Raw genomic sequence first — 26,294 nt, 5'->3', positions numbered from 1 at the left:
GTCCATTAATTCTTTTGCGTAGAGACTGTCCGGTTTGGCCAATGTACATGGCAGAGGGGCATTGCTGGCACATGATGGCATATATCACATTGGTAGATGTGCAGGTGAACGAGCCCCTGATGGTATGGCTGATGTGATTAGGTCCTATGATGATGTCACTGGAATAGATATGTGGACAGAGTTGACATCGGGGTTTGTTACAAGGATAGGTTCCTGGGTTAGTGGTTTTGTTCAGTGATGTGTGGTTGCTGGTGAGTATTTGCTTTAGGTTGGGGGGTTGTCTGTAAGCGAGGACAGGTCTGTCTCCCAAGATCTGTGAGAGTAAAGGATCATCTTTCAGGATAGGTTGTAGATCTCTGATGATGCGCTGGAGAGGTTTTAGTTGGGGGCTGAAGGTGACAGCTAGTGGTGTTCTGTTATTTTCTTTGTTGGGCCTGTCTTGTAGGAGGTGACTTCTGGGTACTCGTCTGGCTCTGTCAATCTGTTTTTTCACTTCAGCAGGTGGGTATTGTAGTTTTAAGAATGCTTGATAGAGAACTATGTAAAACTGCTACAACGAGAGAGAGAGAGAGAGAGAGAGAGAGAGAAATGTGTCGTATCTGTGACACCAACATGCACTTCTTGTGTCTCTAGCCTCCTTGTGTCCATCTTGCTCCTCTTCCAGAGCTTTCTACTGGAGTGCAAGAGGAATTCAAGTCTTGCCCTGCCAGGGAATGTTCTGTACCATAGGGGACTTTCACGACACACACAGTATGAAATGCATTCAGTAGAGTTGGTCAGAAAAAGGAATTTCCATCCTGCCAGAAATGCCAACATTCTGAAATTTATTTTGGAACAAAAAGTTGAGTTTTTGAACATTTTCACAGAATGGAAATTCCAACATTTTTTGATTTGGAACATTTTGTTTTGATAATGTTGAAACACAACAGTAAAATCTAAAAGGTGAAATATAATATAGAAATATATTTAACATATAATGTCAAAACCAAATATAATAAAACAAGGAAGTCATTATGAATTATTTTTACCTTATCGAAGCAAAATGTTTTGACATAAAATCAAGAAAGCCAAAATAATTTGACACTTTGCTGTTGAAAATTTACATGTTCCTCCAAAATGTTTTTGGACAAAACTGCGTTTTCCAATGGAGAACTGTTATGTGGGGGGAAAGTTCAACCAGCTCTATTTTTTTCAGTGAATAACATACATTGAACAGATTGTGAGACAGTTTTACATTTGTAATTCCATTTGCAGTATGAAATCCAACAGGCAACTCCCTGAATAGTGTGAACACTTTAAGGCAGGGGTAGTCAATAAGTAAATAAAAAGATGTTGGGGTCTGTTTGAAAGCATCTGGTGGTCTGGATTTGGCCTGCGGTCCACCTGTTGACTACACCTGCGTTAAGGTACCATCTGGTTCCTGGTACAATTCCTTGTTTGATTTTTACATTGGAGTGGTGTGTGCCACATTCTAACAGGCAACTGACTTTTCCTGGTCCCTTGGAGAGCTAATTAAAGATTTACAAAGCCTAGAGAAAAAACAACGAAGAGTCCTTGCGACACCTTAGAGACTACCAAATTTACTTGGGCATAAGCTTTCATGGGCTAGAAACCACTTCATCAGATGCATGAAGTGAAAAATACAGGAGCCGGTATAAATACATGAAGCCTAGAGAGTCTCCCATATGGATGCATTTGCATGATTGCGCCCAAACTAGTAACAATGGCTCAGCTCCTCAAAGGCATTTAAGAGCCCAGCTTCCAATAATTTCAGTCAGGCACCGAAATACCTGTGATAGTATTTCACTCGCTGAGCGTGTAGCTTGGTGGTGTGGGTGTACCGCCCACCTGTGGCCAAGGCCAGCGCAGGAGCCAGACAGCACTCGGGGTGTCTAGACACAGGAATCACCCCGCTGCACCCAGCCCCGTGGGCAACAGTAACAGAAGTGCTCACACCAAACACTGTAAGGCATGGGGGGAACCCGGTGGTTTAGTAGGGTTGCCAACTCTGACTGAAGCTATTCCGGGAGATTTCCCCCCAACATGACATAATGTCATTGTCTTAAAATCTCCTATTAAAATCTCCTGAATTGCTTTCAGTGGTCACCGGGACACGGATGCCGACTCCAGGAGATGCCAGGCCAATCCTGGAGGGTTGGCAACCCTATGGTTTAGTCTGTCCAGCCACTGGTACCGTGAGCCTGGGCCTGACCGATGGGGCCATGCCCCCAGCCGTGCCCCCTGCACAGGGCCCAGGTGTGGGCTGCGCTGGCTGCACACAAGGCTGCGCCGCCCGCTCTGGGGAAAGCTTCTGCCATTGCCTGCAGCCCTGTGCTCCCATCGCCACGAGCCCGTCCCGCTCCTTGGCCTGTCAGCGCTGGCCTGGCTGGGCACTGGAAGCTGCAGGGGCTCAGAATCGGGCCCACTGGAGCCAGCAGTAGCTAAGACACTGACTCCACCGAGGGCAGGATCAGGCCTGTGCGGCGCTGGGGGGGGGGGCGACCTCAGGATCGGGCCCATTGGTGCCCACAGGAGCTAGAACATTGGCTTCACTCCGAGGAGGATCGGGCGCTAAGAGCGCCTCAGGATTGGGCCCGCGGGAGCTGGGGGCGTCACGGGCCCGGGCAGGATCGGGCCCTTACTCGGGCCCCTTTTCCCGGGATGGGTTGCTTTTTCGCCTCCCAGGGACTCTGATACTTTCGCGACTGTCCCTTGCCCGCCCCGGACGTCATCCCCCGCCATACCATAGAGCAGCAGATAGAGCGGCGCTCAGTGCTCGCAAGGACGGGGGTGGGGGCGTGGCGTAGCGGCAACTCTCCCGCCGTCCTTTGCCCCGGAAGTAGCTCGCGGGCGCGGCTGGACGGAAGCTGGATTGGGAGGGGGCGGCCGGAGGGAAACGCTTCTAGGCGCCGCCAGGGCCCCTGCTCCGCGCCGCCTGCCTCGCGCCGCTCCCGCCTCCGCAGCCCGCGCGCCCGGCCGCCAGCATGTCGCGGCGGCGGCACAGCGACGAGAACGATGGTGAGCGGGGAGGGGCCGGCGGGGCCGCGGGGAGGGGAGCGCGGCGCGGTGGCGGGGCCCTGCGGTGGCCCGAGGGGAAACGCGCGAGCCGAGCGGCCGCGCAGCGCGAATCCCGGGGGCTGGGGCTGGAGCCCGGCTCGCTCTCCCGCGTCTCTCTGGTGTCAGGCAGACAAAGGCCGGCGGGGCCGGGGACGGGGAGTGGAGCGGAGCTTGTCGCGCTGCCTGTAGCGATGCGAACCGGAGCCCGGCGCTGGCGCTGCGGGAGTTCGGCGCCGCTCCGAGCCGGGCTCCGGCCAGTCTGCGCTGTGCACGTGCTGTGCTTTGGGCAGGCGAGTAACCCTCCGGGCTCCGGCCACTTTAATCACCTGAGCAACGCTACGTGTAGCATGGAGTGTTTGCAGGCCAGGCGGTAGTTCTGTCCTGAATGTAGTGTGTGACGATGCCCTGAGCACTCAGCATAAAGGTCCCTGCCCCCTCACCCAAGGGTCTCCCAGTATATATTAGCTGTGTTTTTCCTTTGATTTCTTTGGTGAATATCTAGAGCGTATCTCCCCAAAATGAAAACATACCCGTAACGGTGCAAGGTGCTTTGGGAGAGCGTATTCGTTCATTGCCTCTCACCCTGGTATAATAAATTGAGTTCATGTTTCTGTTTCAGGAGAATTAATTTGTGACCTTTAATGTTCTGGAAGGCCTTTGCCTGTTATATTGTCTTGATTTATAAAGTACTGTAGTAGACACAATCTAGATGCCAAGAATTTTTGCTAATCTGTTTCACTTAATGGCCGTAGCAACAGCAGCTTTGAATCGCATTGGGGGAGGGATAGCTCAGTGGTTTGAGCATTGGCCTGCTAAACCCAGGGTTGTGAGTTCAATCCTTGAAGGGGCCATTTAGGGATGGGGGCAAAAATCTGTCTGGGGATTGGTCCTGCCTTGAGCAGGGGGTTGGACTAGATGATCTCCTGAAGTCCCTTCCAACCCTGATATTCTGTGATTCTGTGCCCTTTTAAAAACATTTTAAACTATATCTACCCCCACCTGCTTGTTGCCTAGTGTGGCCTAGTATTCTACTGTGCAGAGCGCATCTGATTGCAATGGGGGTGTGTATAGGTGCCTGCAAGCATGCTAGCAGATTGTCACTCAGGAGTTGAAAATATTGTGAATCATCATTGTATAGTAGCCTCGACTATCAATATGCTGGCCCCAAATGTCCCCTTCCTCCCCATCACCACATAGATCTCCTTGGTTTTTTGACAACCTGCATTAGATGGAGAGAAGGTGGAAAATAAAGGCTGAAACAAAGAATTTCTGCCAGCCCACGCTGAGGCTGTATTACAGGCCACAAGAACCTTCCTGTCAATCTCTGCTGAACCTGTCAAATCATGTCTTAAGGAGCTAAACCACCTGTACCGAGTGCCTACAGCCCACACCAGCGCTAAGCACTGGGAAGAACTAGCATTCTACTTCACTGTAAAGGAATGCACACTTAGGAAGGCTTCCCAGACTGCACGGATCTGCTGTCATGCCTGCCCACAAACAGGCCACCTCGGTTTCCCCAGTTCAGTTGTACATGCAGCCACTAAGTAAATTGGTGAGATGACTGGATTCAGGTGCCAGCAATATACAGATGACAACCACCACTACCTATTCGTCACTGCATACAGCCCTGCCACTATCAAGATAGTCCAGTGCTTGGATGGTATCAGCTGATATGTGAACAGCTGGCTGAAGCTGAACTCAAGCAAGACAGATTATGGGGGTTGCTTTGGAGAATTTGCAGCCATGGGGCAGTCTTTTTATTAAAGGTACGTACACACCCACAACTGATCAGACTGTCCGTCTGTAGGTTAGCAACGCTCCTGGATTCCTTGCTGGCACTAATACTAATGTGATATACCTGGACATAAAGCCGTCAGTCCACCTATACAGAACGCTACAACACAGGTTACTGGGAGCACATTGAACTTGTCCTGCACTGTACACTGGCTTCTTAGAGAATCACATCAAGGTCTCAGTCCTTTATCTTGAAGGTGCTCAGTGACCTGGACCCAACATGTCTAAAAGATGAGCTAAAAAGCTCTGGCATGAGGACTGTGGTCGACAGCTTCACTCCCTTGGCACAATAGAATTTACTACCATAAGGGGAAGGTTCATCTGTGCAGGATGCAGACTCTGTGGCCAGTTCCAGGCTGGTCACAGCTCCTACGGAAGTTCGAAGGACCATTACAAACTTCGCCACCATTGCTCCAGCTGCAAGGGGCACAATTTCCACCTTGCCTTCTCTACCACCTATACAGCAGTGTGCAGCTTTTAAAACAGATGAAACTCTACTAAAATGAAGTACACAGTATGTACAGTTCTACCCTGGGGAGATGTTGAGAAAATGAACCACGTGTGATATCCATCAGTCATTTCACTTAATGCCCTGGTAATGACAGTGTGATAAGATCGTGTATAGACTAGATGCAGCTTTTGGGGCATATATAGTTAACTTGATGCAATCCTACAGACAGAGACTCTACTATTTTTGCTAGCAACATTTTCAGCTCTTATTGAGCATTGAGTTTAACTAATATCAACTCTAAAAGGTCTTTAGTGATTGTTTAGTCTTTTTTCCAAAATAAAAAAACCTGGTAAGTAAAAGGCTACATGAGCATCCTTGCTTAGGCATGTTCTCATGTTATCTTTGGTGCCAGATAATCCCAAATGATACTTCAGATGAGCAGTATTTAGGTACTGCTAACTCTATAACATGTGCTTAACTTATTCTGCATGTACCACTGATACTGTATCTTGCCACTTAAGCGGCAATGCACTTCCAAAAACTTCTTTCAAATAAGAGGGTGAAAAGGACTTGATTAGCTGTGAATAAAATCCTAGAGAGTAAAATGGCTACAGAAACTGGATATGTTTTAATTAATACGTTAGCTTTGTATTCATGTTTGTTAGGTCTGTCTTAAGTAGTAGCAACACCTGAATGTCTTGTGGGTAATTTTTATTATAGTACAGAACTGGAACGTGAGTTGAGGCTGACAGAATTGTTCAGAATTTTTTTTTTAAAGCAGTTAAGGAATTATTTAACTGGTATTCTTGGTTTCATGAATGTATTGAAACAGGAGGACAACCTCATAAAAGGAGGAGAACGTCTGAGCCATCTGAAATTGAAGAGAGACTGGAATCTTTAATATGCAGAGTGGGAGAGAAGGTATGAGTACCAATTTCTTCTGACAAGTTGAGCTATTGGTTTTGAATCCTTGGATGTAAGAGTTTAGGCTTCTGAGAGAGCTCTGTCTAGTACATGAATTGAGACTTTTGTATCAGTGGCTAGTAGTGTAGTCCTCAATCTAGTGAGTGGGTGTTGGAGGGGAAAAAGGATGCTGATGGAATAAATTCAAAAAGAGAAGTGCAGGGTTTTTATTGAGGGATTTTGATGGAGGAAGGGATAAACAAAATATAGAGTAAGAGGAAGATCCCAAATGCAGGGGATACTGCTATGGATGGGAATCAAAAAGTGAGGGTGGACAGGGAGAAAAGGGGAAAACAGAAAATACACTGAAGACAGCTCCAGAAAAAGACCAGTCTATTATAGAGAAGAAAAAATGGCGTGAAGCCAGGTAAGGGAAGATGGTATAAAATAAGTAGTAAGTAGGACTAACTGGTTAGTGTTTGTAAATACTAATTTAATTTTAATTTCACCCAGTTTTCCATAAATACTTTAGTCATATTCTGCTAGCTCTAACTCAGTGGGTCTCAAACTTCATTACTGGCAACGCCTTTCACATCGCAAGCCTCTGAGTGCGACCCTCCTCCCCCCCCCCCATAAATTAAACACACTGTTTAATATATTTAATACCATTATAAATGCTGGAGGCAAGCGGGGTTTGGGGTGGAGGTTGACAGCTCATGACCCTCCCTCCCCCATGTAATGACATCACGGCCCCCTGAGGGGTCCCGACCCCCAGTTCGAGAACCCCTGCTCTAACTGGATACTACTCTGTGGATAATATTGCTTGTTGAACACTGGCGAAATTAATTGAATAGTATGCTCACTAACTTTTCCTGCTGTCCAGATTGCTGCAATAGTAAAAACCTTAGAAATGCCTATGTGGAAAGCTAATTGGCAATGTTTCAATTCAATACCGTACACAACTGTTCTAATTCTTTAAATTTCAGGGGGCATGGCAGCATAGGTATCTCACTTGCATGGTAGGCCCTGTATGTTTCACAATCCGGGCTGTAGATACTTAAGGGATTGTTTTAGTTCTCTTTTTAAAAACATTTAAATGACATTAGGATGGTCCTCCCCCTTAATACATTTGCAGTAGATTAAGAAATAAAAATGGACTGCCTTCAACAGTTCTGTGTGGAATTCAGGAGGTATTGCATCTCTCCCACTAAAAAACAAAATGCAAATTTTATTCTTACCCAGATTTATCTTTTATCAATAGGAGCACAATAAAATAGTCTTCTATTCAAGCAGGCTTGTTACTGAAGGATTGGCTGGCTATCTCTTGATTTGGTTGTGATGGGTTTCTAATTATCTCCTTTCTTAGAGTACTTCTTCTTTGGAGAGCAACTTGGAAGGCCTAGCTGGTGTCTTGGAGGCTGATCTGCCGAACTACAAAAGCAAGATATTAAGAATTCTTTGTACAGTGTATGTATGCCAAAGATTTGTGGAGCCAGGTGATGATGTATTATCTACACTAAATGCTTTTCAAACATACATGACATATTTAAAATGTTCCTATGAACAGCTCATACATTACTGACACTTCAAGTTTACTTTTAGCGAAGGAAATTGGCAATAGTAACAACTGGAGGAAAAACTAACATACACACTGCATTCTCTTAAGGCAGGGGTGGACAAACTACGTCCCTCCAGACATTTTAACCCGGCCCTCGAGCTGCAGCTAGGGAGCGGGGTCCAGGGCTTGCCCCGCTCCAGTGCTCCAGCCGAGGAGCAGGGTCAAGGGCTTGCCCTGCTCTGTGTGGCTCCTAGAAGCAGTGGCATGTCTTTACCCCCTCCCAGCTCCTATGCGTAGGGGCAGCCATGGGGCTCCACACACCGCTCCCGCCCCAAGCACCTCCCCTGCAGCTCTCGTTGGCCAGAAACCGTGGCTAATGGGAGCTGCAGGGGCGTCAAACAGAGCTTCCTGGCTGCGCCTCTGCATAGGAGCCGGAGTAGGGACATACCTCAAGCAGCTGCCAGAAGCAGAGTCAAGCGCTGCCTGGAGCCTGCACTCCTGCCCTCCTCTCACACCTCAACCCCCTGCCCCAGACATGATCCCACTCCCCGAACTCCTCGGTCCCAGCCTGGAGTACCCTCCTGCACCCCCAACCCCTCATCTGCAGCCCCCTCCCCCCCCCAGAGCCCCCACCCTCAGCCGGAGTCTTCACCCCCTCCCGCACCCCAACCCCCAATTTCATGAGCATTCATGGCCCGCCATACAATTTCCATACCCGGATGTGGCCCTCGAGCCAAAAAGTTTGCCCACCCCTGTCTTAAGGACTTAATCTGCTCCAAGAGCAGTTAAGCAGACAGAGGGTCCCAGACCTACTCCCCACCATTGCAAGCCATCTTTCATTATTGGTAGTGTGGTTCTTCAGGGGAGGGCCTTGATGCTGAGCCACCTCAGATGAAGCTGTCAACTGGTGGCATTTCTTCTGGCCCTTGGTGTTGCATTTTTATACTTTCTGTATCTTGTGTAAGATAAGGTGCTAAGCTCTAGGCTAAGTGAAATTAGAATTGAATGCACGGACAAATGATATTATAGCCACGCTTTTCTGACAATTGTAATGCAAGTTACAATCTTAGTCAAGCGGTTAATTTGTTTCCCACAACAGTAATGCAAGTGTCAAGATATAAAAGTACATATGAATACGAAACATAGTTAAGGAGATAATTTTAGGTTATCATCGGAACAATACCTTTGAATTTCTTAAGCACTTTCCATTTAAAATCAGTCATGTTGATGCAATAGCCTTTTTGTGTTTAAATTTTAACATTTTTATATGCAATGCAAAATGCACCACATCTTACACAAGATACAGAAAGTATAAAGTCTCTTATGTATTTCTGATGTTTCACTGTATTTAAAGGAATTACACAAGGGCAAACAAAAAGTACTAGTTTAGCAGGGCATAAAAATCTTCAGAGCCTTTAGCTCTTGAACGGCTTAGTCATATTCATATAAAAATGTATATGAAATGGATGAGAAAAGAGGATGTGAGAATCATTATTTCTACTCTCTAGTTTAGTTTTTTTAAAAACCTACAAAAATTCAGTTTTAGGACTCTATGATCCTAAAATCTACTTTGACCCTTTCAAGTTCAGCTGCTGGTTCACTAAAATTAAATTGTGAGTCTTCTGTAAAATGATGCTGTCTTGTGGCTTTTAAACTTCAAAGCCTCTTTATAAAATAGTTCTCAAAACACCTCTATAAAGTGTTTAAAATTTCCAATAAATGCCATTCTAGGCTCTTATGCCATTTTTATTGTCAATAACAACTTCTATCCAATTCACGTTAACTTCAATGTGAGACAGAGGCTACCACTGACGGATATTAATGCATATGATACAGATTAACATCTGATGCAATATTTTTTCTTTTTTTTGCATTTCAATCAGTGCACGTCTATTACCAGAAAAGCTTACTGTTTACACAACACTAGTTGGCTTGCTGAACGCCAGGAACTACAATTTTGGTGGGGAATTTGTAGAAGCTATGATTCGTCAGCTCAAAGAATGTTTGAAAGCCAATATGTATAATGAAGCTGTGTATTTAGTAAGTAGTATTTTTTTTCACCCCTTATGCTGATGTGCTGTTCCTGTTACACATGTGAGAAGTAGGGTGTCTCTAATTGTGATCCTGGAGAAACTGGTCTGTTCTAAAGTCAACATGCAGTATTCCATAGGTGTACTAGGAGAAGATGTGTGGTGTGCAAGAGATTTTTCCTCCCAAAAGAAATAACTGTAATTCATTCTTTTAGAGAGCGACTATTATGACATAGTTTAAGGGGCAGGGCTTAAAGTATGCATTGTTCAGGGAGGGACTTTTTTTACACTGCATGCTTCCTTCGTGCTACTAGGCAAGTGCTAGTAACTTTTTTGTCCTAGTAGTTTGTTTTAGTAGCTGAATGAATATTTATATTTGTTGTCAGGTCTCAGACTTGCAATTACTTCAGCAAGTTTGTAGTAAGAGAATAGTTTAAAAATGTATAACATCAGAACTTTTCTTTACCTTATTAGGTTCGTTTTCTATCTGACCTTGTGAATTGTCATGTAATAGCTGCACCTTCAATGGTAGCCATGTTTGAGAACTTTGTGAGTGTGACTCAAGAGGAAGACGTGCCCCAGGTAAGCAAAGGAGTTTTTACTTCGTGGATGACTTGCTATTCCATCAGGAATTTCTCACAGCCAAGCACTTACAGTACCAGCAATGTAAGGGGTTAAAATGGGCTGGCGCAATGGTAAATTACCTAAATGGAACAGGAGTACTTGTGGCACCTTAGAGACTAACAAATTTATTAGAGCATAAGCTTTCGTGGACTACGGCCCACTTCTTCGGATGCATATCATCCGAAGAAGTGGGCTGTAGTCCACGAAAGCTTATGCTCTAATAAATTTGTTAGTCTCTAAGGTGCCACAAGTCCTCCTGTTCTTTTTGCGGATACAGACTAACACGGCTGCTACTCTGAAACTTACCTAAATGGGTTGCTGACTATAGTTCCATAGTATGGCTAGAAGGTAGCAGTGGCAATTGGAGAAAAAATAAAGTAAGTACTTGGCCCTTATGCAGTCAGTCGGCTCAGATGGCTTTCTTTACGTTCAAATTTGGCATATACATAATCCTCAGACTCTGCCAAGTTTGTGGCTGTAACTTTAAAGTACTGATCTAATCTGAAAAATGACTCTAAAAATGGCTTTTGTCACTCAGTGACTTTCATATTAATTACGACCCAATTTTACAAGAAAAACATTTTATTTTCTAACAGCCGGCCATGCAAATCCACCATGGTCTCTGAGAATCAGATTGTGCACTTTGCTTCTTCTGCGTCATCATCAGTAGTGTAAAGATTCTGAAGGCCAGATGAGGGCCTCAGGGACACCCATGCAATTCCATTGTCTTCAAGTGATTTAGACAAAGAATCAGGGAAAGGACCACTTGGAGTCCTATTCCCTCAAGCCCTACACCCATTTCCTGGGGAAGGCTTGAGCATAATATCCTCACCAATTGGTACAGGTGAACACAGACCCAAACCCTTGGATCTTAAGAACAATGAAAACTCAATCGGGTTCTTAAAAGAAGAATTGTAATTAAAGAAAAGGTAAAAGAATCACCTCTGTAAACTCAGGATGGTAAGTACTTTACAAAATAACAAAAGATTAAAAAACACAGTGGATTTCCCCTCTGGGCAAAACTTTAAAGTTACAAAAACAGGGATAAACCTCCCTCTTAGAGGGAAAATTCACAAGCTAAAACAAAAGATAACCTAATGCATTTCTTTCCTATTACTTACTATTTCTGCAATACTAGATGCTTAGTCCAGGTATGCTTAAGGAGATGTATTTTTCCTGCCCTGGTTCCTTGCTGACTCGAAGAGAACAAAAACAAAGACACAAACAAAAACCTTCCCCCACAGATTTGAAAGTATCTTCTCCCCTTATTGGTCCTTTTGGTCTGGTGCCAACCAGGTTATCTGAGCTTCTTTATCCTGTAAAGGGTTAATTCCTCTTTTACCTGTAAATGGTTAAGAGGGATTTTATGCTACCCTTAGCTATATGTTTATAACAGTCTTCAAACAGACTTTTCACATAGAACTGAAAGTTAGAAAACAATAGTATTCATAGAATCATAGAATATCAGGGTTGGAAGGGACCTCAGGAGGTCATCTAGTCCAACCCCGTGCTCAAAGAAGGACCAATTCCCAACTAAATCATCCCGGCCAGGGCTTTGTCAAGCCTGACCTTAAAAACCTCTAAGGAAGGAGATTCCATCACCTCCCTAGGTAACCCATTCCAGTGCTTCACCACCTTCCTAATGGAAAAAGTTTTTTCCTAATATCCAACCTAAACCTCCCCCACTGCAACTTGAGACCATTACTCCTTGTTCTGTCATCAGGTATCACTGAGAACAGTCTAGATCAATCCTCTTTGAAACCCCCTTTCAGATAGTTGAAAGCAGCTATCAAATCCCCCCCTCATTCTTCTCTTCTGCAGACTAAACAATCCCAGTTCCCTCAGCCTCTCCTCATAAATCACGTGCTCCAGCCCTCTAATCATTTTTGTTGCCCTCCACTGGACTCTTTCCAATTTTTCCTCATCCATCTTGTAGTGTGGGGCCCAAAACTGGACACAGTACTCCAGATGAGGCTCACCAATATCAAATAGAGGGGAATGATAACGTCCCTCGATCTGCTGGCAATGCCCTTACTTATACAGCCCAAAATGCCGTTAGCCTTCTTGGCAACAAGGGCACACTGTCGACTCGTATTCAGCTTCGCGTCCACCGTAACCCCTAGGTCCTTTTCTGCAGAACTGCTTCCTAGCCATTCGGTCCCTAGTCTGTAACAGTGAATGGGATTCTTCCATCCTAAGTGCAGGACTCTGCACTTGTCCTTGTTGAACCTCATCAGATTTCTTTTGGCCCAATCCTCTAATTTGTCTAGGTCCCTCTGTATCCTATCCCTACCCTCCAGCGTATCTACCACTCCTCTCAGTTTAGTGTCATCTGCAAACTTGCTGAGAGTGCAGTCCACGCCATCCTCCAGTCATTAATGAAGATATTGAACAAAACCGGCCCCAGGACCGACCCTTGGGGCACTCCGCTTGAAACCGGCTGCCAACTAGACATAAAGCCGTTGATCACTACCCGTTGAGCCCGATGATCTAGCCAGTTTTCTATCCACCTTATAGTCCATTCATCCAGCCCATACTTCTTTAACTTGCTGGCAAGAATACTGTGGGGATACAGAAGTCATAATTAAATACAGGTCTTGTCTTTATGAAAGTTGGCAGATATGCTTTTGAATACACCCGTAGGGGAGAACTCATGACGAAAGAGGCCATTTTTACAGACTATTCCTTTAAAGCATAGTTCTATTTTGAAAAGCAATTGTCAACTTCAGTTTGAACCAAAATTTTAATGTTTAAAAACTACATTTTTAATAATGAGAACCTGAGACTGTTAAAAACAGACAATGGAATTTTATTATGCTTTCCTGCAGTGTTTGAAACAAAACCTGTATGTTAGTGATTGGTTTCATTGGCCAAAGAGTGCACACAGTGGCAAGTAAATTGGTTTTGTTTTTTTAATATTTACTGCTTCTAATCTAAAATATTGATGAGATAAAGATTCCTTTATCTCTAAGTTGACTGCTAAATCATTACAATTAATATTGCCCATGCACAATATTTTTACCTTACCAACTTAAGTATGTATGCGGTGTAGTTGTAGTCATGTCAGTCCCAGGATATTAGAAAGACAAAGTGAGTGAGGTAATATCTTTCTTCTAATTCTTTTAAGAAGTTAGTCCAATTAAAAGGTACTACCTCGACCACCTTGTCTTAACTTAAGTGTGGTTATCCAGATACTTAATGTCATGAACATGCATATATCTGAGATCCATACATTGAAATAAATTCACGCTGTCAAACGCAGAGCTGCTGAACACCTCTTTGGGTTCTGGTGGCTCTATGAACTAGCATTGAAGTATAGCGGCACTTCTAAAGTAATGGTTATTTCTTTGATTCTAGGTGATTTTTTCCATTGTATTCAAAGGAACTTATTCTCTCTAGTCCTTGCCAAGTAAAATGGGATGCTTCTTGAGAAATTCCTTAATATATATATATATATATATTTTTTGGTCCTTATTGTCTGCAGGTGCGATGTGACTGGTATGTGTTTGCATTTCTGTCATCTCTGCCCTGGGTTGGAAAAGAACTGTATGAGAAAAAGGACGCTGAGATGGACCGTATTTTGTCCCAGACTGAAAGCTATTTGAAGTAAGACTACAGCCAAAATCAATCCCCTCTTCCCTGATACCTGGTGAAATGTAGAATAAATAGCTTTGCTTATTGGTCATTCAAAAGTAATCTAAAATTGTAAAACTTGATAATTCTCAGAAGTCTGACACAGTGAAATGGCATAGATTGTGGGATTTTTTTTAACACTAAACGATTTAAGCACCTCTTTCATACTAGTAGATGTTCCTAGTTCTTTCCAGTTGTCCAAAATTTGTTTAGCTTTTATAATTGTGATGCAAAAACACTAGAACTCTGTTAATTTTGGATTGTTCCTTTAACAGCAGCTCATTAAAGATATAGGACTTGTCTTTACTGCAGTGTTGGTTTGTGTGGTGCCCCAACCCAACTCCTGTCCACATACAGATCTATAGCTTAAGTTAAATAGTGCTTTAAACTTGAGCTCGCTGGCCAGTTGGGCTATGAGTTAAAGCTTGAGTGCTGCTAACACTCAAGCTAAGAATGTGGTGGGGGTTCAACTTCTCTGTGTTTCTTTTCAAACACTGGATGCTGCTAATAGTCACTCTGTGCTGCTAAATGTCCACTATACCTGGATGAGTTAACTCAACATTGCAGCGAGGACAACCCATAGTAGCACTTTAAATAATACCTGACAGATTACAGGGTAGCAGCCGTGTTAGTCTGTATCCGCAAAAAGAGCAGGAGTACTTGTGGCACCTTAGAGACTAACAAATTTATTAGAGCATAAGCTTTCGTGGACTACAGCCCACTTCTTCGGATGCATATAGAATGGAACATATATTGAGGAGATATATATACACACATACAGAGAGCATAAACAGGTGGGAGTTGTCTTACCAACTCTGAGAGGCCAATTAAGAGAAAAAAAAAAACTTTTGAAGTGATAATCAAGATAGCCCAGTACAGACAGTTTGATAAGAAGTGTGAGCATATTTACAAGGGGAGAGATAGATTCAATGTTTGTAATGGCTCAGCCATTCCCAGTCCTTATTCAAACCGGAGTTGATTGTGTCTAGTTTGCATATCAATTCCAGCTCAGCAGTCTCTCATTGGAGTCTGTTTTTGAAGTTTTTCTGTTGTAATATAGCCACCCGCAAGTCTGTCACTGAATGACCAGACAGGTTAAAGTGTTCTCCCACTGGTTTTTGAGTATTTTGATTCCTGATGTCAGATTTGTGTCCATTAATTCTTTTGCGTAGAGACTGTCCGGTTTGGCCAATGTACATGGCAGAGGGGCATTGCTGGCACATGATGGCATATATCACATTGGTAGATGTGCAGGTGAACGAGCCCCTGATGGTATGGCTGATGTGATTAGGTCCTATGATGATGTCACTTGAATAGATATGTGGACAGAGTTGGCATCGGGGTTTGTTACAAGGATAGGTTTCTGGGTTAGTGGTTTTGTTCAGTGATGTGTGGTTGCTGGTGAGTATTTGCTTTAGGTTGGGGGGTTGTCTGTAAGCAAGGACAGGTCTGTCTCCCAAGATCTGTGAGAGTAAAGGATCCTGTTCTTCTTTTTTCAATGTGATATAATGCATTCTTTTTGCGGATACAGACTAACACGGCTGCTACTCTGAAATATATCACATTGGTAGATGTGCAGGTGAACGAGCCATACCATCAGTCTCTACGCAAAAGAATTAATGGACACAAATCTGACATCAGGAATCATAATACTCAAAAACCAGTGGGAGAACACTTTAACCTGTCTGGTCATTCAAAGCCACCCGCAGGTATGTCAATCTTAAAACAGAAAAACTTCAAAAACAGACTCCAATGAGAGACTGCTGAGCTGGAATTGATATGCAAACTAGACACAATCAACTCAGGATTAAATAAGGACTGGGAATGGCTGAGCCATTACAAACATTGAATCTATCTCCCCTTGTAAGTATTCTCACAGTTGCTTCTTATCAAACTGTCTGTACTGAGCTATCTTGATTATCACTTCAAAAGTTTTTTTTTTTTCTCTTACTTAATTGGCCTCTCAGGGTTGGTAAGACAACTCCCACCTGTTTATGCTCTCTGTATGTGTGTATATATATATCTCCTCAATATATGTTCCATTCTATATGCATCCGAAGAAGTGGGCTGTAGCCCACGAAAGTTTATGCTCTAATAAATTTGTTAGTCTCTAAGGTGCCACAAGTACTCCTGTTCTTCCTGACAGATTAGTAAATGTTAGTTTACTACAAAGCTACTCAGCTGAGGAGCTCAAATGCTGTACATGCACAATAGAAAACATTACTTTTGTCTAGATTAGTTTTAAAATGGATAGCTTTTCTTTCTATATGTAATAGACGGCGTCAGAAGATCCATGTACCCATGTTACAAGTTTGGTCTGCTGACAAACCACATCCACAAGAAGAGGTAAATGGATTTTATTTGCTATGTAGTAACAAAAGTAGAAAAATCTGGGGCTAAAGGACTTTTTTTTTTTTTTTTTTAAAGTTATCTTGTTGAAGCAAATATTTCTCCCTTTCTCCATGTTTTCTGTTATCCCCAGTAGGTTCTAGGTCCAGCTGTCTTCAATTTCTCAGGTCTAAACCTATGCAAAACTTGGTCATTCTACAGGGAGACACTTGTTTTCTGGCACCCCACTTAGGAAAACACTTGCTGCTCAATTGAGCAGTGGTTGCAGACTGAGATCACTGAAGGAAGAGTTCTGTGAGGCTCCCTTTTTTGGGTATCATGATGGAACTAGTTATCTAGTCACCATTTGGGAGAGTTGCATTGTGTTGAAAACAACACCGACCTTGACAGAAAGGGAACCTGCACTGTTTGCCCTTCTGTGACCTTATTCTTTGCATCTGTCTTGTGTTCACCAGTAGGTTTGATTTCTGAGTGGCCTTTTGTCTCCTTCACGCTCGAAAGGACCCCACCTGCTGTCGTGTGGCAAGAAGCACAGGCAGCCCTCCCACTCCTCCCCCCAGAAGACATGTATGAAGAGTTGCATTGATAGTGGTGGCCAGGGATCCTAGGTTGGCCGCCTCATGTGGGAAATCAAAGCCCCTCTGTAACATAGCAGGCAATGGAGCAGCACAAGGGGCTCAGAGAAAGATGCTCCCCCTTCAGCGAATGTGTTCAGTACTCTTGACCCCTCACACTCAAGATTGTAGCATCTCCTTAGGCTCTGAAGCTTGATGTGTCTCTGAAGCCCACAGGAAAAGCTCTGTCACAGAGTAAGCATAGGCTCTGAGTAGTAAGAGCCAGGGATGACTGATTCTGCTTAAAAGTGGGGGGGTCACGAGGCCCTGGTCAAGCCAGAAGCTGGGATGGGGGCCCCAAGAGCAGACCGCGGTCCATGCTGCATGACCCCCCCCCGCCACCCCGGGCAGGTGGAGGCTCCACAGCTGCCCACGTGGCTCATACCCCGCTCCGGCTTCCAGCCTGGCAGTGGGGCCGAAGAGCTGGAGCTGGGCCAATGTAAGAGCTGCTCAGGCAGCTGTGGGGAGCCACGGACCCTCCACTTGCCCTGGGTGGGGGGAGTCTGGGGGGGCGGGGACATGGGCCAGGGGCTGCTCCTGGTGGGGAGAGGGGGGAGATCCTCCCACCCCAGGTAGGTGGATGGTCCATGCTCCCCACAGCTTCTCAGGGCCACTCTTACCTGGGACAGGATCCACTTCCGGCCTGCCCAACGGGCAGGGCCTTGGGGGGGGGGGGGGGGGAGAGGAGCGGCAGGGGGCCGAGTCTGTGGCAAAAAGTGGGTGGGCCAGGCCTCGGGGGGGTGGGCATCCTGGTGCCCCTGGTAAGAGGTACTGTGATCCAGTCGATATGGACTTCTGGGTGTGCTAGATTCTGCACTGAAGGCTCATCATGCAAAGAGGGAATACAACTCCTCACCCCCTGTCCTCATGGGAACGTGCTACCACCAGGATATTGAGAAGCTACAGGCAAGATGCAAAATGTATAGGGATGTAGCATGTTTAAAAGTGCTGATTACTGAGTCGATAAAGTATCAATCAATTTCTGAAAGATTCTCTAACAAAGTTTTAATTTTGTTTTCTAAAGTCAAGAAATACAGCAAATAAGAATTATAGTTTCTGTTGACCCGAAACATAGAAAACTGCGCTTAGAAGCAATTGTCTCTTGTCTCAGTATTTCCCTTGTTTTCTCTCATTTGTGACTTAGGAAATAATTTGCTGCTGCTCCTGCTTACATTGAATGTATCATAGGCTTATATGCGCCCCATCACTAACAATAGTAGAGCACTGGGGTATTTTATTAGTAGTAGAATTTTAAAAGTGACAACACTTGTGAATATGTGGAACTATGAAGGCTACTTTCTTCTGTGTATAGAATTACTAAATTTAACCAAACATCAGTCTTTCCATCCTAAATGAATAGATGGTTGCTAATAAGCAGCCTAGCCAGATGCTTTGTTTTTCTGAGTGCGTGAGCGACAGAGTTCGGTAATGAAGAAATCCTTTTTTGGAAAATGCCTGGCGGTCTGAAGGGCTTTCTGGAGTGGCTGATGGAGAAACTAAGCTCTTGCAAGTGACGATATAGAATTGTGTAATTTCCTGAGATACTGTATCTGATATTTAAAAATATTTCCTGTCTTGTTTTCAGTATTTAGACTGCCTTTGGGCTCAGATTCAGAAGTTGAAAAAAGATCGCTGGCAGGAAAGACACATTCTGAGGCCCTATCTTGCCTTTGACAGCATCCTCTGTGAAGCACTGCAGCACAATCTGCCTCCTTTTACTCCACCACCTCACACTGAAGATTCAGTTTACCCTATGCCGAGAGTCATCTTTAGAATGTTTGACTACACAGATGATCCTGAGGTACGTGATCTTCAGGAGGTGGAGGAAAGCGAGGGTTTTGCATACTGACATCTAAATCTAAAGCAAGGGTCACAAAGCTGGTGGAAACCCAGGCCAGTGCAGGGTGAGACTTCCCCCTTTTTATGGAGTGTGAAGATCAGCGGTAATGCTGTATGTTTTGATGCCACTGGGAAGACACCAACATGAAAAATTTACTTTGGCAGTTCATGTAATCATACATTTCAGCTTTGTTTGACAGTTGAAAATTGCCTGAGTTAATATCTTAACATATACAAACATTTATAATATGTCATAACGTATGTGTAAGATATATGATAAATGAATTTAAGGTGCACCTTTAGCTACCTCACTGTCTCACTGAGATGACTTCTGATGTTCCAAATCCCTGAGTAGCTTCAAACAGCTGAGTGGGTTTTTTAAAAAGTCTGCCAGAAAAACCTTCCCCCAAATACAGAATGTCTTGTCTCCCCTCCATCAAAATGTACCTGGGCCCAAAGGGGGCAGTGTTCTGTCCTAGAACATTAATAACTTTTCTGCAAAAAAAATCCAAGCATTCAAGTCTGTTGTTACACTACCTTGCTGAGCTAGAAACAGGATCCTTATACTGTTGAAAATGGGAGAATCTCTGCTTCTGATGAGACCTAGTGCTTGAAATAACCGACTTTGAATTGTGGCACTTTCAGGTGTAGTAAAATTACTGGATCACCTGCCGAGCCCTGTACATTTAGGGTGCATGGTAACTATTGCGCTTGGCTTAACAGGCAGAAATACATTAAAAAAACCTCCATGAAGCTTTTAGATTTTATAAAATAATGGTAGAAGTTATTCAGTAATATGTGGTATGCATAGCACATGATACCATGGTTTAAATGTTTTGTTGGTACTCATTTGGGATGGTTGGCCTAGCTCTTGGCTTTTGCAGTTTGTGAGTAGTGCAGTGTTATGCCAGACTCTCATCAATAAAACCATTATACCATGTTGTCATGTATTCTCTGTTTTAAAACTTTTTAAACAGTGCCAAATACTACACACAGTAATTTTAACCTCCTGTGTATTCAAAAATGTTTTATAAATCTCCCTGTGAACAGGAGCTGGTATCCTAATGATTATAGGAAGAGCAAGTAACCTTCTCACTGCCATTGATTGCCTTTCAAGGACCATTGGTATAATCTGAGAATGCATTACCATTAAATAGCGATACATTTAGTGAGCTACTCCTGTCTATTTTAGTATATTTATGTAACCCTTTACTATATCTGGAAACATGAAAAGCCTGCCCGGTGTGGGAAGTGAGAAGTCAACTTTGCTTGCTATAAATGTGGGAAGGGGGTGCTTTGAATCTTGTTTCATCTGGTTGATATGAATGACATAGTCTGACCTTCCTTGTGGTAGCTGAAAAGGATGCAGTATCAATGTGCCTATTGATGTGGTCCTTATGTGTAGAGTAACTCTTATTATGAATTGTAGCCATTTTGTGTAATGTTCAGAAGCAGTTGGGGTAAAGGTGGTGTATGGGGCAGTGAGGAATATGATAGGATGAAATTGTACAGAAGAGCTGAATATATTCTTGGAAGCTCAGGTTAAAAACAACGTTGAGTGCTGAAAATGACCAGTAACTGGTCAAAACAGGCGCAGCTGAAATTGTAGCTGGGTATTAGTTTAATATAATTGACCTGTGGTCTCATCTACAAACAAGACAACCTGATACAAAAATCTAGATATGAGTTCTAGTGCTGTCTGTGTTTTGTTTGAAATTGTCTTTAAAGATGTCATTTTATTTGAAACTAGCCCTTTGTATTTTAGCAGTTTAAAACATTTGATGAAACAGATTGCTGTTGGGTATAAAAATTTCCTCTAAGCAAACAAAGTGTTAAATCCCTGTGAATAATTATCAGAATTACAAAAACAACGAGGAGTCCGGTGGCACCTTAAAGACTAACAGATTTATTGGGGCATAAGTTTTCGAGGGTAAAAAACCCACTTCTTCAGATGCATGGAGTGAAAATTACAGATGCAGGCCTAAATATACTGGCACATGAAGAGAAGGGAGTTACCTTACAAGTGGAGAACCAGTGTAGACAAGGCTAATTCAGTCAGGGTGGATGTGGTCCACTCCCAATAATTGATGAGGAGGTGTCAATACCAAGAGAGGGAAAATTGCTTTTGTAGTGAGCCAGCCACTCCTGGTCCCTATTCAAGCCCAAATTAATGGTGTTAAATTAGCAAATGAATTGTAGCTCTGCAGTTTCTCTTTGAAGTCTGTTTTTGAATTTTGTTGTTGTTGTTGAAGGATGGCTACTTTTAAATCTGTTGTTGAATGTCCAGGAAGATTGAAGTGTTCTCCTACTGGCTTTTGTATGTTACCATTCCTGATGTCTGATTTGTGTCCATTTATCCTTTTACGTAGAGACTGTCCGGTTTGGCCAATGTACATGGCAGAGGGGCATTGCTGGCACATGATGGCATATATCACATTGGTAGATGTGCAGGTGAATGAACCCTTGATGGTGTGGCTGATGTGGTTGGGTCCTCTGATGTCGCTAGAGTATATATGGGGACAGAGTAGGTAACGGGGTTTGTTACAGGAATTGGTTCCTGGGTTAGTGTTTCTGTGGTGTAATGTGTAGTTGCTGATGAGTATTTGCTTCAGGTTGGGGGTCTGTCTGTAAGCAAGGACTGGCCTGCCTCCCAAGGTCTGTGAGAGTGAGGGATCGTATTCCAGGATAGGTTGTAGATCGATGATGTGCTGGAGAGGTTTTAGCTGGGGGCTGTACGTGATGGCTAGTGGTGTTCTGTTATTTTCCTTGTTGGGCCTGTCCTGTAGTAGGTGACTTCTGGGTACCCGTCTCACTCTGTCATTCTGTTTCCTCACTTCCCCAGAATGAGTCACTTTTCTAACTTGTAACAGTGACTTTTCATATATCTTAATTCTTTTATTAATAGGGTCCTGTTATGCCTGGCAGTCATTCAGTTGAGAGATTTGTAATAGAAGAGAATCTTCACTGCATCATCAAATCCCACTGGAAAGAGAGAAAAACGTGGTAAGGAGTCTTTTCACTGAGTGAATAAAGGAAAAGTGATATGATACCACAATACCCCTTCCTGAATTTTTTTAGCTTTCTATCCTGAGCATCGTGACTTTCACGGGAGACCTTTAAAATCCTGAAATGACTGTTGCCCAAAAGCTTGAGATGAAGAAGTTAGAAAAACAGGCATTCCACTAAGATTTTAAATTTAAAATTACTTCCAAAAAAGAGCCAGTAGCCTTAGTGATAAACAGTCAGGATTTGTTTGTGGCAAGGATTCTTGCACAATGACTGGTACAGCTTTCTGATTCACAGAAACTAGAAATCCTGTGTTCTTGTGAAGACTGACTGTTACAATTAATGGGAGGATTCCTGTCTTAATTTCCACAAGGAAAGTGGAAAGACTATCTAGAGGTAGTTATAAATTAGTGCAAGTAGACTAGGCTTAGAATAATTGAAGAGTAGCATTATTTTCCTTTGGGACAAATGCTGGCTAATGAAGCGTTCATTAAACGATACTGCAAAAGTCAGAAGGCTTCTTGTATTTTCCATTAGCTCGTCCTATATTCAAATATCAATGGTAAAATAAGGGCCATGGCGAGGTGGCTCAGCCGGCACTTGCTAATGAGAGAGACTCTTCATTTTGGTTCCTGAATTAAATCCAGGCAAGGCAAGTGGTGACTGACAGGTTTTTGTCTGGCTTATATGAGCTGAGTTTGGTTTCAGTCCAGTTTTCAGGTGGGCAGGTACCAACATTATGCAGACTACCACAAAACTTATACTGGATGGTATCTTTGTTAGTAGTTTGAGTATTCAAGAATTGCATATGCATGGAAATGAACATGTCCCTCCAGGTTATGGTTCAGGCGTATCTGTGGATAAGCCTGCACTTATGCTTGTGTTGCACGTGTTGTGTGTGTAAATAGTTGACTTCAGTCTTCAGACCTGTCAATCTGACAGCCTTCATGCAAAAAAAGAACTATTCCATAAATCATCATTTCTTGGTACCTAGACCATATCTAATGTGTTGCATTCTAACTTGCATATATTTATTTTTGCAGTGCTGCACAGCTACTGAGCTATCCAGGAAATAACAAGATCCCTTTGAACTATCACATAGTTGAGGTATGCATTTTACACACTGCATCTTGTACACATACTTGATACCTTTACTTCCTAAATAATAGACTCCAAACCGTTGTAGTCCATTCTTTGGGAATCAGAGTGGCCTGAAGGCTAGGGTGTAGTTTCTCACTGACTTAAATTATCGTCCTGCAGTTTTAATGCGTGGATCAAGTTCAGTTACCACTATTGCAATAGAATTTCAAATAACAGCATTTCCGAAGTTTTACCTGTGTGTTTTCATAGCTGGCCAATGTACTGATAGGCCAATCATCTCTGAGATGGGTCTTTCTTTAAGATTTTTAGAGCTGAAAAGAACTTAGTTAAACCAAAAAAGCCCCCCAAAAACATTTTGTCTCTTACTACTTTTCTGAGTTGCTTAGAGCACTGTATGTCACGTCCCAAAAGGTTTTAGCTTTTAATTTGAAGTCAATTTCTGGCTGTTTAGTGATGTTTCGTTTTCCATAGTCACTTCTCCAGGTGGAGGGATTTTTAATAACTACAAATATGAGTGGGAAGACAAATGTAGGTTCTCAATCAGTTCCTCTATTCAGAGAACTCTCAAAGGCTGATGCAGCCATGCAGAACTTTGTACATTAAACTGGACATAAGGTTGAATGTGGTCACTTGAGTGTTAACTGCAATTTTTTTGCAAGGCCTCTATTAAAAAGCAAGCATTAAGAACTAGGAAGTTCAGTTAAACTTACAAGCAGGTGGTAATCTTGTGGGTGAATGGCTAAGCAAAATCACTCTGGGACTTAAAAGTTTACAATTCAAAATCCCCACATATTTTAAAAACCAGGAATCTCATATTTTAAGGCTAACCAAACCACCTCGTCTCTACCCCTATTCAGGCCAAAGAAACATCAGAAATGGAGATTGCTTTATCTCTCCATAACAGTTTTATCTCATTAGTGGCTACAAATCCTAAACTGCCTTAATGTTAATCAGAGAGTGGTTGTACAGAATCTGGCATTGTGCTGGCTGTACACAATCTCCAAAAGAAATAATTTACCATTCCCAGTTAAAGACTGCTTAAAGGCCTTCAAAAAATTCCAAATCAGAAACATACGTAGGGGCCTCCTCTTCAATCACTTATCTGAGTAGGATATGAAAGGAATAAGGTTTGTAGGTAAGAAGGTAACAAGGGGAAAGGGAAAGTGGGTATTACAGGTTGCTTAACCGTGACTGTTAATCTTCCTGTCTATGAATGTGTCTTTAACAAAACTACAATATTCTTAGGTTTCTTCTGAGAAACTGGAAAATTCAGTGTTAGCAAAAAAACAAAACTGCTATGCTCTTGTAAGATCTCTAACATTCAAGTCAGTGAAGCAACCTTAATGCTAGTTCAAGTAATGCTTTTTGTCTGGGGAATTTCCCTTCTTTTCAAAAAGTCATTTGAATAATAGAAATAATGTGAACTAACCAATAGAAAAGGAAAATGCCATTTAAGCTTCGATACATGTGTACTTCTGCCTCTCATGGAGGGCTAAGGTGCTCCATCTTTCCTCAAAGTGCCATGCAAACCATGCCCAGTTATGCTAGGTGATTAAAGGATTCATGCCCTAGGGTTTAGCTCACTTCATCCCATAAAGTTTCTGAAGGCAGGCCCAGAACTCTTCCTTCCTCATTACAACTAGCTGTAAAAAAAATCCAGGTTAGCCCCTCAGATGTGGGGCTCCTGTCCTGCAGTTGGTCTCTGATGAACAGTCCAGGTATCTAGCACTCAGTGCCTTGATGCATTTAGTACCCTGTCAACCCACATACTTGAGTGTCTTGTGCTAAGTGATGGCCCAGTGTGCCTTACTGTGTGCTGGATGAGATGATGGTGGAGTGGAACCAGTCTGAACTTGGTAGAGATCATCAGTGCCCTGATCGTCCTGTGGTTCCTTGGGGTACTGATGGTACTTACAAAGCAGGATGTGCCAATCTGAAGGCTGAAGGTCCCATTTCAGCATTTAGTGACCTCTGGCATTTGTCATTTCAGAAACTTGGTCTTGTGCACCACATCTTAGGACACAGACCAGCCTCAATTCTGAGGCTGGATTAAATTAAACTCTTGGTCAATCTTGGCATGTGGTTACATGCCAACCTCTCCATCACAAACTTTCTTAAATCAAGAGATTCTGACTAACGATCCTTTTGGGAAAACTAAAAGCTTTACCTTATTGTCCAGAATAAGTTTCATCTTGCAACCTTTTTTTTTTTTTTGCTTAAGAGATTCAAGTTGAAATCGCAGTCACTATTTAGGATGCTAACACATTTCTCATGTAACACTGGTCTACAATTTTTGAGAAGTCGTGTGCTTCAGAGATAAAATGTGCTATTTATTATGTATTTTGATGTGCTGAATTCAAATATGACAATTAAAACAACTGGCTACTATTTCTAAGATATTTAAGTTTTTACATTTTATGTCATGTATATTGTGTAGATAGTAGAGTTTTAATCATAAATTGTAAACCTAGGTCTTTTCATGTGTTTATGGTTGCTTTACATGATATTTCACCTGTCCTGTTTATGTAACACTTTAAAAATCAGCAAAAGGGTTATATAAATAAAATTTATTATGAAACAAAAGGGAAAAAACTATTATGTACATAGTTTAGTCCTATTCAGTGTCTACTCAGCGCTTCTTGGCTTGTCTCTTGTATTCATTAAATGGAGCATCTCTTGTCACTGTCCAGCAATAGTCTGCAAGCATTGATGGGCTCCATTTGCCCTGATAGCGTTTCTCCATTGTTGCAATGTCCTGGTGAAATCGCTCGCCGTGCTCATCGCTCACTGCTCCGCAGTTCGGTGGGAAAAAATCTAGATGAGAGTGCAAAAAATGTATCTTTGGTGACATGTTGCAACCAAGGCTTTTGTATGCCTTGAGGAGGTTTTCCACCAACAACCTGTAGTTGTCTGCCTTGTTGTTTCCGAGAAAAATTATTGCCACTAACTGGAAGGCTTTCCATGCCGTCTTTTCCTTGCCACGAATCTGAGGACCAAGAAAGACACCTTCCTTTATCTTAGCTTCACTTAACCTTGGAAATTTTCCACGGAGGTACTTGAAAGCTGCTTGTGTTTTGTCAATGGCCTTGACAAAGTTCTTCATCAGACCCAGCTTGATGTGTAAGGGTGGTAACAAAATCTTCCTTGATTCAACAAGAGGTGGATGCTGAACACTTTTCCTCCCAGGCTCCAATGACTGTCGGAGTGGCCAATCTTTCTTGATGTAGTGGGAATCTCTTGCACGACTATCCCATTCTCAGAGAAAACAGCAGTATTTTGTGTATCCAGTCTGCAGACCAAGCAAGAGAGTAACAACCTTCAAATCGCCACAAAGC

The 26,294-nt window shown here is 43.0% G+C and overlaps 1 protein-coding gene across 2 annotated transcripts in view; it reads left to right on the top strand.

The window, feature by feature from the left end:
* The first annotated feature begins 2,851 nt into the window (after positions 1-2,851).
* The window catches only part of NCBP1 (nuclear cap binding protein subunit 1), a 51,113-nt gene continuing 27,670 nt past the window's right edge, over positions 2,852-26,294 (top strand). The window contains exons 1-10 of one of the 2 annotated variants that reach the window (XM_005283500.4): positions 2,852-3,018; positions 6,135-6,223; positions 7,572-7,672; positions 9,647-9,803; positions 10,268-10,375; positions 13,902-14,023; positions 16,327-16,396; positions 18,599-18,814; positions 21,758-21,855; positions 22,902-22,965. In XM_005283500.4, the coding sequence (XP_005283557.1) occupies positions 2,985-3,018; positions 6,135-6,223; positions 7,572-7,672; positions 9,647-9,803; positions 10,268-10,375; positions 13,902-14,023; positions 16,327-16,396; positions 18,599-18,814; positions 21,758-21,855; positions 22,902-22,965 (1,059 nt within the window). In that variant the 5' untranslated portion in view covers positions 2,852-2,984. Of the gene's footprint in view, positions 3,019-6,134; positions 6,224-7,569; positions 7,702-9,646; positions 9,804-10,267; positions 10,376-13,901; positions 14,024-16,326; positions 16,397-18,598; positions 18,815-21,757; positions 21,856-22,901; positions 22,966-26,294 lie in introns of those variants that run through there. The other variant, XM_005283501.3, reaches the window with a different exon arrangement.

Source organism: Chrysemys picta, chromosome 6 (assembly GCF_011386835.1).
Source record: "Chrysemys picta bellii isolate R12L10 chromosome 6, ASM1138683v2, whole genome shotgun sequence".
Taxonomy (NCBI): domain Eukaryota; kingdom Metazoa; phylum Chordata; order Testudines; family Emydidae; genus Chrysemys; species Chrysemys picta.
Note: the sequence above shows the minus strand (reverse complement) of the source record. Positions and strands in the feature narration are given on the sequence as shown.